Raw genomic sequence first — 12,655 nt, 5'->3', positions numbered from 1 at the left:
TACGAAATAAGATAAAATTAATACAATACAACAACAGATAAAAATTAAAATGAATAACTAATAATATAAAGAAGAACCTTTGCCAATTCACCCAACGGGCATGTAAATATGTCCACTCTTCCATGTAGGTCATTGAGTCCACGTAGTGCTCGTACGAGCGGAGACTTCGCCAGCAGCATGGTTCGCGCTTTGGGCACGTAAAATAGCGGCGGCCTATGACGTTTCTCGACATATTTGTCCGGCACACATAGAGAGAGGGATTTTAGCACTTCGGGGTTATGCGCGACTCCCCGCAATAACTTTATTAGATACAGTGCAAAGGATAATTCCCGTCGCACTCTCAGTTCATTGTATCCTACCATACCCAAAATGAATAGTGTAGGATACATTAACGGGTAAAAGGGATATACCCCGTATAGTTTCAAATACAGATATCTGATGTATTTGTTCTGGACCCGCTCTAACATTACGTTATATTTTTCTTCATGCGAAGACCAAACAACTGAGTTGTGCTCCATATGACTGCGTATTAACGCGTTATAGAGCACTTTTACTGTTGCGATATTTGTGAAATCCTTTGCTTGGCGCAGAAGGAACCCAAGGTTTTTGAAAGCCTTTTTGCATATGTTTGTGATGTGCTCACGAAACATCAGATCCGGCGTGAAGACTACTCCTAAATCGCGCACTTTATTTGCCCGTTGAATAGGAACGGATCCAAGTGAGTAGTTGTAGTTTATTATTTTATTTGCGCGAGTAAAACTGACAACAGAACATTTAGCTATATTAAAATATAACTTATTTTGCTGACTCCAGTCTAAGATTTTAAGTAAGTCACTTTGCAAGCGCTCACAGTCCGCCTCTTCGTTTATTCGAAGAAAAACTTTCAGGTCGTCGGCAAATAAAAGGCACTGACTGTACTCCAAGACCTCCGGTAGGTCGTTAATCATTAGAACGAACTCCAGAGGACCGAGATTACTGCCTTGACTTACGCCTGACGTTGTTAGGTAGGGATTGGACTCACACCTGTTGAAAGAGACATACTGATGTCGGTCTTGCATATAAGATGCCCAGAATTGCAAGAATTTCGGTGTGCATCCTACTTCCGCCAACTTCCTCAATAAGACATCATTGTCGACGGTGTCAAATGCTTTCTGGAAGTCCAGGTATACAACGTCTACCTGCACTCCTGCATCCACCGCCGGTACTAAGTTTGCCATAAGATTGAGCAAGTTAGTGGAAGTACTACGCGCAGGCCGAAATCCATGCTGTGCATCACAGAGCTGCCCCGATACCTGCTCGTACATCCTGTGCTGTATAGCGGCTTCAAAAACCTTCGCAGGTGTTGACAGTACTGCAACAGGTCTGTAATCTTGAATGCTTCCACTCAATTTACCCTTTGGCACGGGTATCACCCGCGTAATTTTCCATTGTGTTGGGAATGTATTTTCTTTCAAACAGGCATTGAAAATATGCAATAGTGGTTCGGCCAGCACTCGAGCACAATCTTTAAAAAGGAAAGCTGGTATACCATCTGGGCCGGCTGAGCGTTTCGGTTTCAATCGTGTTAGCGCCAATATATTACACTTATGCTTTATTTTCTTTTTCATTGTGAAGCATCTTCATACCAGCTTCATCGTCCAATTTATCTTTGAATTTACCATCATTAAAGTAATCTTCAATCTCTTGGAGCGTTTTATCTTTTGTTTCAGGCAAGATAAAATGAAGAGTAATTAACGATATTGCCATAAGAGTACCAAAGAACGCAAACGTACCATAAACTTTAACACTAACCAGCAAATATGGTGTTACTTGTAAAGCAAACATCAATAGCAAAGATAAGGCAAAACCAGATATCAACGAACCTGAACCTCTATGAGCTAGAGGAAATACCTCACCCAATAATGCAAGTGGAATGGGTGTACAACCTAAATTGGCAAGAATGAAGTACAATACAAACAACATTATTGGTATCCAAGGGCGTGTTGCTGAAATAACACCCTGAGCTACTAAGAATAAATATAAACAAGCACAAAACAATACAATTATCGCAGGGAACGCTGTACCGAACAACAACGTTCTCCGTTTCAATAGTTTAACTAATATTGAAGATAGCGTAGCGCTTGTGGTTATAATTATATCAATTGCTAAAGTATAGTAAAACGAATTCATCTTATTTCCTGTGACTGCTGCAATGATTTGTAACGCATATGCAGGAAAGATGTGTCTACCGCACGTTTCTAACAACGTCGCACTGAATATGATTATAATGAGTGGTTTAATAAAGTCGCGTCGCGTGAATTTCTTGAAGAATTCCTTCACCCTGGTTTTCATTGTTAGATTCAGTGGTATTTCCGACATTCTTTCCTTCTGCGCCCGGATCAATTCGTCAAATTCTCGTCGAGATGATTCACTGTTTCCTCTTAGCCACAGAAAAGACTTTTCGCTCTCTTCAAACCGTTTCTTTGAAGCTAACCACGCTGGGCTCTCTGGCCAGGTTATAATAATGGTGAGTGCGACAGCATGTGGCACAACGCCTAGTAAAGCAATAGTTCTCCAGTGCAAGAAGTATCCCAGAATATGAATTACAGTATTGCCCATGCAAACTGCGACCGTCTTCATATTGAGAAACATCCCTCTATTAGATGGACTGCTAAATTCTCCGATAACTACAGCTCCCAAGCAAACAGTGGCACTAGCTGTTAAGCCACCCAGTAATCTTCCAATGATTATCGTTCTTATGTCGGTGGCAAAATATATAAGTAACCATCCAATAGTCCCAGGTATCATGGCGATTGCATGTGCCATTTTTCTCCCTTTTAAATCCATGAGTAAGCCAGATATGAAGAACCCAGGAAAGCCGGCAATCCCGATGCATGATGCTGGAAAAAAAAAGCAGATATTAATAGAGATAGAAACGCAAATAATAAATCCGACAAGGACACAGTGAATGATTTATTAATGTGTCTGCATTAAAGCTTAGGCAAGCCGTAAGTAAATAGTGTGTAATATATAGAACTGCATCTAAGTAGATAATCAATATAAGTCAATAGACCGAGCAAATATACCCTATATAATATATAGGGATCTTACTAGAAATTAACTAATTATAATTATGAAGATGAGGCGATACCTATTGTAAAACTACATATGTTAATTTTAAATATGTATATGGACTTGTTGGTAACAAATTAAATATTTATTACGACTAAAGGTTCGCGATGTTTTCTATATTGCTCTGACAAATTACTAATCGAATAGTTAATTATTATTATAGTATATAAAACATCAAAATAACAAAAACATAACATTTTTTATCATAAGTCTATTCATTAGGTACCTAAATCTCTATGTTTTGAATACGGCTCAAGTTATCAGTCGTCTACATTACTCGATTATAAAGATAAGAGGCTTAAAAAGTATCATCTTTTTGTAACACGATCTAAATATTATCATATACAAATGACATAAAAACGGTTTGTAAGTATACAAATAAATTACATCATTTTTTAACTTCATAGTAAAAATTTAATATCTCAGTAAAATTTCAAGGGCCAAGTTTGAACCGATCGCGCACTGAAAGGTTTTTAAATTGTGTGAATGTTATTTTATTTTGTTGCATATGGTAATTTGTAATTTAGGTAAATTCATTACAGTCGTCAATTTCAAATCGAGTGTCTTAGATTTAAATGAAGTCTGAATTTTCAAATTCCCAATATTTTCCCAATTCTGAAGCCAAATAAATGTTAATATGTACCTACATGTCAAAGCGTGTTAACACGATAAATTTTACATACCAATCCACGATGACATGTGTATGTCAATAGGTATATCAGAGTCAGGCGCCTGGAGGGCGGGAATCAGGCAAGAAGTAAAACTTAGGACCATGCCTTGTCCTAGTGTGTTGACTAGAACACCTAGCACCGCCCATGTCTGCAAGTAAAACATGTCAATATGACAATAACATACCGATCCACGATGACATATGTATGTCAATTGGTATATCTGAGGCGGGTGACTGGAGAGCGTGGATCAGACTAGAAGGATAACTTAGGACCATGCCTTGTCCTAGCATGTTGACGAGCACACCTAACACCGCCCATGTCTGAAAGTAATATAAAGTTTCTTTTACTAGCTGATAATGACGATGACGACGATGATGATGAAGACAACGTCGCTTACGATGATGATGAAGATATAGGTACACGACGTCGATGATGGTGAAGATATCTAGACTACAACGACACTGATAGACGACGGTAATGCTGATCATGAAGTTATAGTCGACAGCGATGTTGTTGATAATGTGGAAAACGACAATGATGATGAAGATATAGACCACAACGGTGATGGTGAAGATATAGACAACAACGATGATGGTGAATATATAGACGACGACGATGATGGTGAAGATATTGAAGAGAACGATGATGATGAAGACATAGACGACAACGATGATTGCGAAGATATAGACGACAACGATGATGGTGAAGATATAAACGACAACGATGATGGTGAGGATATAAACGACAACTATGATGGTGAAGATTTAGAGGACAACGATGATGGTGAATATTTAGACGACAACGATGATGGTGAAGATTTAGACGACAACGATGATGGTGAAGATTAAGACGACGATATTGATGATTATAATATAGATGATATTATATCTCATCACGTCGGTCTCAACTGGTGTAAAAAGGAACATCCATGAATATAAATTATAGTACAACATTATTTAAATTTCGTCATAAATTATGATGTTTTCTTACGGGTTATTAAGAAATAACTATTTTAAAATTATTAACAAACATTATATTTTTGGAAGTAAAACCTAGTTACTTAGATTGAAAGTATTGACCTAATTTTATTATCGGATGGAAAAACTGCTGATTTTATCAAATCTATAATCTGAAGTCTTCAATAATCAGTTGTGATCCAATAACATATTTTATTATCTCTTTTCAGGCTTAATATTTAAAAAAATTGGTTTATTCCGTCTACGAATGCTTATATTATTATATTTTTATTTATTTGTATTTATTTGTATTTATTTAAGGTACTCGTAACTGGTTTATAATAAAAATACTTAACTGATAAATAATTGTTTGTTCTTGGGTCTGGATTTAAAAAAAATATTTTTTTTTACAATCGCTTCAATACTTTGTAAGTTAGGCATCGCTAGAAAACCAGAAAATACATCTAATCCTTACTTGTGAACGTTTTCTTTCTTTTCTTTCTGTCTTTCTTATAGGTAGTCTACTATTTTAAGTTTATCTTTATACTTTTTCACTCTTTAGAAATTAAATTTCATTTAAAACTTGCAATATAAAACATAAGAAAATAAAGTTCACAAATATTAACTTCTCCACCATCAATGAGTAAAATTACTAATTGGCATTATTGCCATTGCTTCCAACTTCAGAGTAGACCGTAAAATCAACACACTGCGTAATATCAAACAATAATAAAATAAATTTTTTATAATTACAATGCACAAATGTATCGAAATATAAAGCCTTTCTGCATAAAAATTCACCAAATTTTCTTCAAAATATTAAATACGACAAAAAATTCACTATTAAGCACAAAAAATCACACACAAAATAATGCAGTTAATTTGAAAACTCAAGGGAACGTCGGTTAAAAATGACCACTATTTTAACTTCAGTTTACTAAATATTACTGTCTTTTACCTGTTTTACATAAGGTGGTACCATAACGTCGCACACCACTTACAAATGAATATAAAATGATCTCTACGAATAATGTAAACACATTACCGACATTGTCTCATAATATTATACGAACACACAAAACTTTACACTGGAGATTAAGATTGATAAGTTTTATTGTATATTTATTAAGGCTGAGTACCTACTTACTTATATTGGTTTATACAGTGGGTCTGGTATCTAATCTTTTGCGCAAGTTTTTCAACGATGTAAATCTGTTAGGATTTAGGAATAGACGTTCCCTTCTTATTATAAACTGAACTTAAGATCTGGTAGGTCTATATGAAGAATTAATTAAAAAAAAATTGTATTCATGTAGAAAAAAAAATTTTTTTCGTTTTTGTTGTAATGTTGATTTATTTATACCCGCTTCTAAATAACTTTCCTCGATAATCAAGCTATTTTAAAGATTATATCGATCTATAAATTCCCGAGAGCGCAGTACAGTTGCATTATTGCTTATTAATTATTATGTATCGTAAAATATTTACATTTATCTTTGGGAAAACCCCGATTATAATGCTTAACATAATAACTTAACATAATAACAGCTATATTTTGGTACATGCGTAATATTTGTTCACAAACAAAGACAAAGATATTAGATAATGTTGAAAACAAGATATTCAGCTAGGAACAAATTTTTGGATGAGGGATTATTGGGCGCTCATTTTACGCGATTTACGTCTAGCCCTTGAAATGTTTAGATTGATCACAGATAAAAAATACTGCTTGAAATGTTGGTAAGAAAATTCTTAAAAACAATTTATTTTTATAATATTTCACAGAGGTATACGGAGAGTGAAACAGAAAAACTCATCGAACTCGCAACACTTTAAGGTTTCTGTAAAATTGAGCTAAATAGCAACTGTAAAAAGAAATTGGTCACCCATCCAATTTATGAGCGTGCCAACCGTTGCTTAACTTCGATTTTTGGTAAAAAGCGTTTTGTTAAAGCGGCAACAGTAATAAATCATCTATCACCATCATAAATACAAGGAAAGGAAGGTAAGGAAGGTTCTTATAGACAGAAAACTCGAAAAAGGGGCAATAGAGCAGAAAAACGCCTATGAGGGCAGCTATATTAATTTACTATTAAAATAAATTGGTATGAACGTGCACTGTAGAGTGGCAGATGGACTGCTAATTTGCATGAGAAGTCCTTTGTTATTTTACATTTTTATCTTTGAATCTATTTATTAATAAATTATAAATTTAATCCTAAAACTAACCGGAATTTTATCTGGCATGCACATTTCGACGCCCCCCGCGAATAATCCGGTAATCGTAAAAGTGTAAATGTTCAGGAAAAATAAAAAACCATTTTTCCTTAATAACTCCATTAAACAACAAGTATCAGAGACTTTTAATATCGCATATGGAAGCTAATTTTTTCAGCTATCTGGTTATTTCAACAAAATTTAAGTAGTCCCAAGGGCTTCGTTATAATTTAACTGGATTCATTTTACTATACTAGTGTAGGTCAAGCTCTGGTCAGTAATGTCACTTACGATACTGTTCGTGTAAATTTATATTTTCGACGGCAACAGTAAAATCTTGTTGCGCTAATATTCGTGTTATTTGTTTTGTATACTGAACATTTGTAATAATCTATTATTTGGTTATTCGATTGTTTAACAGTAACGTACATTTTATTGTTATAACTATTACTGTTTATTCGAATAGTTTACTTAAGTATTATTTGATGATTATTATAGTATGTTTTATGAAATACAGGACATTTTAGTAAATGAAACAACTTTGGATTGTTTCACAAAACACGATAGTTATTATTATCATAGAAAATAGACACTGCACTGAAAACACGACTATTACACATGATTACACAGTCATGAAAATTATACTATGGTCCTATTACAGTTAAAAATGTAATCAGAATCCTCATCAGAACCTCACAGAAGGCGAATCCGACGTGACCAGTCAGTACTTGTGTGGTGTGGTGTGTGATGTCTTTTTCGCGACTACCTTGTATACAGCAGCAGCGCTTGGGAAAAAGGGCTTCGCGACTCCGGCCGTTCTTCCTACATCGTTTCTCCTGTCCCATTCGCTGATCGTACCCTGTCCCAAAATACGCTTGACGAATGAAACAGGACACAGATCGTAATCCGGTTTCCGGAAAGGGCGGCTCCGACTCGACGGCCGCAATCTTGCTGCCGTTCCTATAGACCCTGAAGACGTGGCTGTTCACCACGTCGGCATAGGCATCTATCAAGCCAAACCCCAGCTCTACTTGCTCTGCCGTATGTGGGTCCGTATCGCGGGTGCCATTCGTTCCATCTCCCTGTCCCTCAACACCGCCGGGTGCGACACACCACTCTTGATCTCATAAAGCGTCGAAGCTTCGAGTATCCTGAGGTCAAGAGGGAGAATCCCAGCCAACAGCATCGCAGAGTTCAGGGAGACAGTCCGATATGCTCTGCAGATCTTCTGGGCAAAACCCCGTTGAACGGTGTTAAGCCTCTTTTGGACCCCCATCTTTCCCGCTTTGGGTGCCCACGCTGCTGATGCATACAATATAGTTATATAACTGCGATATATATAGTCTTAAATACTTGGGGGTTAAGCCCCCAACTTACTTTAGCTCCTCTTGCTAATAGCTTATAAGGGGCGATTGCCTTTTTGCAAACGCTCCCGACATGGGCGTTGAATGTCAGGCCGCCATCAATAGTAAGACCCAGTATCTTAATACTTTCGAAATATTGGATGTCCACACTCCCCATTACAAGTCGTGGCCTGTCAAATTTTAATTTTCGTGTCGAGAGCAGGGCACATGTCTTGTGTGGCGCGAATTTTAGTTTATTTCTGACACCCCATTCGTCAATTTTCCTCAATGTGCAGTTTGCCTTCGTCTCTACTTCTAAAGCAGTATCTCCATCAAACACTAGCACAATGTCGTCGGCAAAAGCCTGACAAAACACATCCATCTCCTCTAACATCCACAGCAGAGGATCCAGCAAGAGGTCCCACAGGAGCGGCCCACCTATGGAACCCTGCACGCGCCCCTTGTTGGTCTCTCTACTCACTTCCACACCCGCATACCTAACTTTCACACCTCTTCCACTCAGGTATCTGCTGATCATCCGCCTTACGTTCCCCGGACACCCAACTTCGGCCAACCGAACCTTTATGGCTGGCCACCAGGCGCTGTCGAAGGCTCCCTCTATGTCTAGAGATACCACAACAGAAATCTTCTTCTCCTCCCTCTTATTTCTGATGTGGCTACCTAGTCTATAGAGGGCGTCCTCGGTGCTCCTCTGTGGCATGAAGCCATGCTGATGGGGGCTTATTTTGGGCAGCAGGTAGAACCTGAGTCGGACGACCAGCATCTAATGAAGATGAAGATGAAGGTTTCGATGTGGTCTATTCTGATGCCTGCCTCGTTTATCTATCAAACTTTCATCTCTTTTAATTTTTTCTAAGGCTGTGTAAATCATTTGCTCAGTAATAGAAAGAGTGTTTAAAAAAATACCTTGCATACTTGCACTCCATAATGAAAGTAGCGGGAAATCGATTTCTTAATAAAACCCCGAATAAGCCTGTACTAGCACTTAATTAAATAATGTAGAAAACTTTTTACCTGAATAATATCGTAACAACGTTTACTGTCAAATCATATTGATATTATTTTTCGTAAAGATCTAAAACCATATTATTCGTTTCAAATACATTTTAATGTTATTTTATGGAATAAACGCGTAGTTTTTTATATCTTCGTAAATAAAGATAGAAAAATTCTGAAAAAAATTGACATGGTGTATTTTAACTTCTAGATGCCGAAAAACGCATAACATGAAGAACCCCGTAATAGGTCATTACCGGATTATTCGCGGGGGGCGTCGATTTATTCTGATTTCTGAATACATTCTGCCAGATTGCTTCGTAAAAATGTAGAGTCAATTGAGATAAGTTGTAAGCGCTTTTGCATAATATTAATTGTTTCATAATATTTTATTGTAGTAACTATTGTTTTAAGTTCACATAATTAAAAAATAGAGTTTTCGAAATATATGAAAATCTTTGACATAATTAAAATAATTAGGTAATTAAAAATAGTAGGATGTGTGTGATGTGATTAAAAATTACATCGTAGAGTAACATTACAAATTAAAAACGCCTGTAAAATTTTAAAGGCAAACATGTATGTCTCTAATTCTCTATACTCCATATAAAACTTCCAACAGAGTATTTGTAGGTACATTATAGGAAGGCGAAATACATAATCTTAAATTATGCATTAAATTTAATAATTAATTGAGAATTGAGACACATTTAAAGCAAATGTATAGAAATTGAACATATACTTTTATGTTTAGTGGAACTTCCTTCAGTCTGATATATCTTCATTAGTGTGCACTGGGGTCCGGGGCTTTACCTGTACTATGAGTAGGTAAGTAGGTATGGTTTTATCATCATCTGTAACGATGACAATAGAGCGTCCCTTATTTTGTATAATTAACTGGGTACCAAAACAATTTGCGATACGTAATAATGTAATAAGTACTACAGTTAACGTACCTCAATATAACGATTTCCTCGATTTAACAAATTCGTAATCCCCTTGAATTGTCCATAAGATTCAATATAAATTAATATCCCTTTACATTACGAACATTTTTTGCGAAAAACCTCTTTATAACGAATTTTTAACTATCAAGAAAAGGATAAATGTCGTTTTCTCACCCTAAAATGAATACAGTATTTAAAGTATTAAGAAAATACGGTAAGATGTTTCATATACATATTATATAAGCCACTTTAAGTCAATGAATTATGAACTGAACCAAGTTTATGAAACAAACGTAGATAGCAAAATATGCGAGATAATTAATATCATTATTTGCTAGGTGGTAACAAAAATGTTGTAGGATTATCTGAATCTTCAATTACCTGAGATAAGACTTTTAAAGTTATATTCATTGTATAACACACATATCTTCTTTGGATAAGAGCCATTACTTTACCTAAGAATCTATATCTATATAATATATAAAAATGAAACCCGTTTCGCGTTGTCACGGCATCCCGCATCATGTGTGAACGGCTGAACCGATTTCGATAATTCTTTTTTTATTATATTCCTTGAAGTACGAGGATGGTTCTTATGTAGAGATAAAGGTAAATATGTACCACGGGCGAAGCCGGGGCGGACCGCTAGTATACATATAAAACGATTTATTGAAACTTTATAGATACCTACCCATTTTTATGTGATTAGATATAATTATCTACTAGCTGTCTCAAACATAGAAAAATATATAGGTAAAGATTGTCTAATCTAAAAATGAACGCCCCTCCACTAAACTTAATTGTTTCAATGTGTGAGGACAAATAATTATTGAACCACTTTATATGTGTGCGTGCGTCGATTCTACTGCAAACTTTGACACTCGCGCACTGATTTGTCAACTAATCGGGCGATCAGTTCAGGTGCCTAGCATTGTATGGCGGGGAGAGCGCGCTATGTACGGAATGACACGTCCGTTCTGTCGTGCATCGCGTCATTTATGCACTAGTTGGCCAACTGGTCCTGTCGTTCGGGCATGGACGGGACTGGAGGACTGAACGACCAATGAGGCAGACCAATTTGTGTGTATTGCGTCTATACACGTACTTTGAATGTGAGCGTAAACACAGTGGAGGGGCGTTCATTTTTAGATTAGACAATCTATACGCTGCTAAAACCATTCTCGAGAACCACGTTATCCATTGGAAGAATTACGTTATCCGATCCATTGCTCTACGGTCTACCGATTGAAAATCAGCAGTTTTTGAGTTTTCGCAAACAGACAGCCCGATCAACGCAACGGAGGACTTTGTTTTATATCTATACTAATATTATAAAGCTGAAGAGTTTGTTTGTTTGTTTGTTTGAACGCACTAATCTCGGGAACTACTGGTCCGATTTGAAAAATTGTTTCGGTGTTAGATAGCCCATTTATCGACGAAGGTTATAGGCTATATTTCATCACGCTACGGGCAACAGGAGTGGAGCCACGGGGGTGAAACCGCGCGGAGCAGCTAGTGTTTAATGTAGAGAAAACGTTGTTCACACAATATAAGAATTAAATAATTTGTGGTAAGTATATTTTGAAAAAAATAATTTTGAAAAAATAAAAATGAACTACTTATATAAGCGATTTCTTCCAGTCTTTCCGGCTGTTTCTAATGATAAATAAAAAATATGTTTGTCAGTTAGCAAATATAATTTATCTGAGTTGCTAATTAATTTAACATAGTTTTTGTCAGATAAGCGTCTTAAATAAATAAAGCAGCGGTTTGTTAATAATTATATAAAAAGAATTTAGAGCTACCTAGTTTCTGTACAGTGATGAGTGAGATGATAGAATTATAATATTTAGTTAAAATTTATAGCCGCGTGTGTTTTGTTTTAAAAATTTTAGCAGTTTTTTACGCATTGTATTTTAAAAAGATACCTAGGTATGTTGATTTTTAAGAACTGCATTTTATTTGCATTTGCAAAATGTAATAAAAATACCTATAAATAAAGTGGAACTAGTGTAATTGTGTGTTAGTGTACGTTTTTTTAGGATTTAAATTTTCTTTATGTACCTACATATACCTACGACGTAACTAGGTATGTTTAGATATAGTTTTATACTTGTGTTGTGATTATAACATAATATTGCGTCATATTTGCCAATCAATTGAAGGTGTTTAAAAATAGATGCGGTAACTAATAATTCTTTTGAAAATGTCTGTATAATATTGGTGATAGCGATTAGGTAGGTACCTATCGATAAGATAATAAAATATATTTTTGGATAGAAACTCATTTTGAGTACCTAATAATAGTTTCATCCAATCTTTTACCAAAATTACCTTAAAGTACCTAGGTACTTACATATATATACAATTATACTTACAGTTTTGAAAAATAC

At 35.7% G+C, this 12,655-nt stretch overlaps 1 protein-coding gene across 2 annotated transcripts; it reads right to left on the bottom strand.

Annotated features, from left to right (window-relative positions):
- Positions 1 to 1,578: 1,578 nt before the first annotated feature.
- Positions 1,579 to 5,787, bottom strand: LOC149898029 (facilitated trehalose transporter Tret1-like). Of its 2 annotated transcripts, none has more exons than XM_090115711.1 (3): positions 5,697 to 5,787; positions 3,967 to 4,102; positions 1,579 to 2,879 (listed from the first exon to the last, which is right to left on the bottom strand). In XM_090115711.1, the coding sequence occupies exons 1-3, from the start codon at positions 5,718 to 5,720 to the stop codon at positions 1,585 to 1,587; spliced, it is 1,455 nt and encodes a 484-aa protein (XP_089971837.1). In that variant the 5' UTR covers positions 5,721 to 5,787; the 3' UTR covers positions 1,579 to 1,584. The 2 variants fall into 2 exon arrangements, with proteins under 2 accessions (XP_089971837.1, XP_089971838.1); XM_090115712.1 differs by lacking the exon at positions 3,967 to 4,102 and adding an exon at positions 3,795 to 3,930 and having other exon boundaries at positions 5,697 to 5,776.
- Positions 5,788 to 12,655: the final 6,868 nt, after the last annotated feature.

This window comes from Colias eurytheme, chromosome 24 (assembly GCF_061535395.1).
Source record: "Colias eurytheme isolate Ceu_HAF_F1 chromosome 24, ilColEury1 Martin Lab GWU primary, whole genome shotgun sequence".
Lineage (NCBI taxonomy): Eukaryota > Metazoa > Arthropoda > Insecta > Lepidoptera > Pieridae > Colias > Colias eurytheme.
Note: the sequence above shows the minus strand (reverse complement) of the source record. Positions and strands in the feature narration are given on the sequence as shown.

Bases quoted from the DNA above. Each gene is read 5' to 3' on its own strand.
- LOC149898029 (XM_090115711.1), bottom strand. From the start codon at position 5,720: ATGGTACCACCTTATGTAAAACAG. The intron at 4,103-5,696 runs GTAAAAGACAGT...TATTACTTTCAG, and splicing joins TACCACCTTATGTAAAACAG to ACATGGGCGGTGTTAGGTGT. The intron at 2,880-3,966 runs GTATGTTATTGT...TTTTTTTTCCAG, and splicing joins ACATATGTCATCGTGGATCG to CATCATGCATCGGGATTGCC.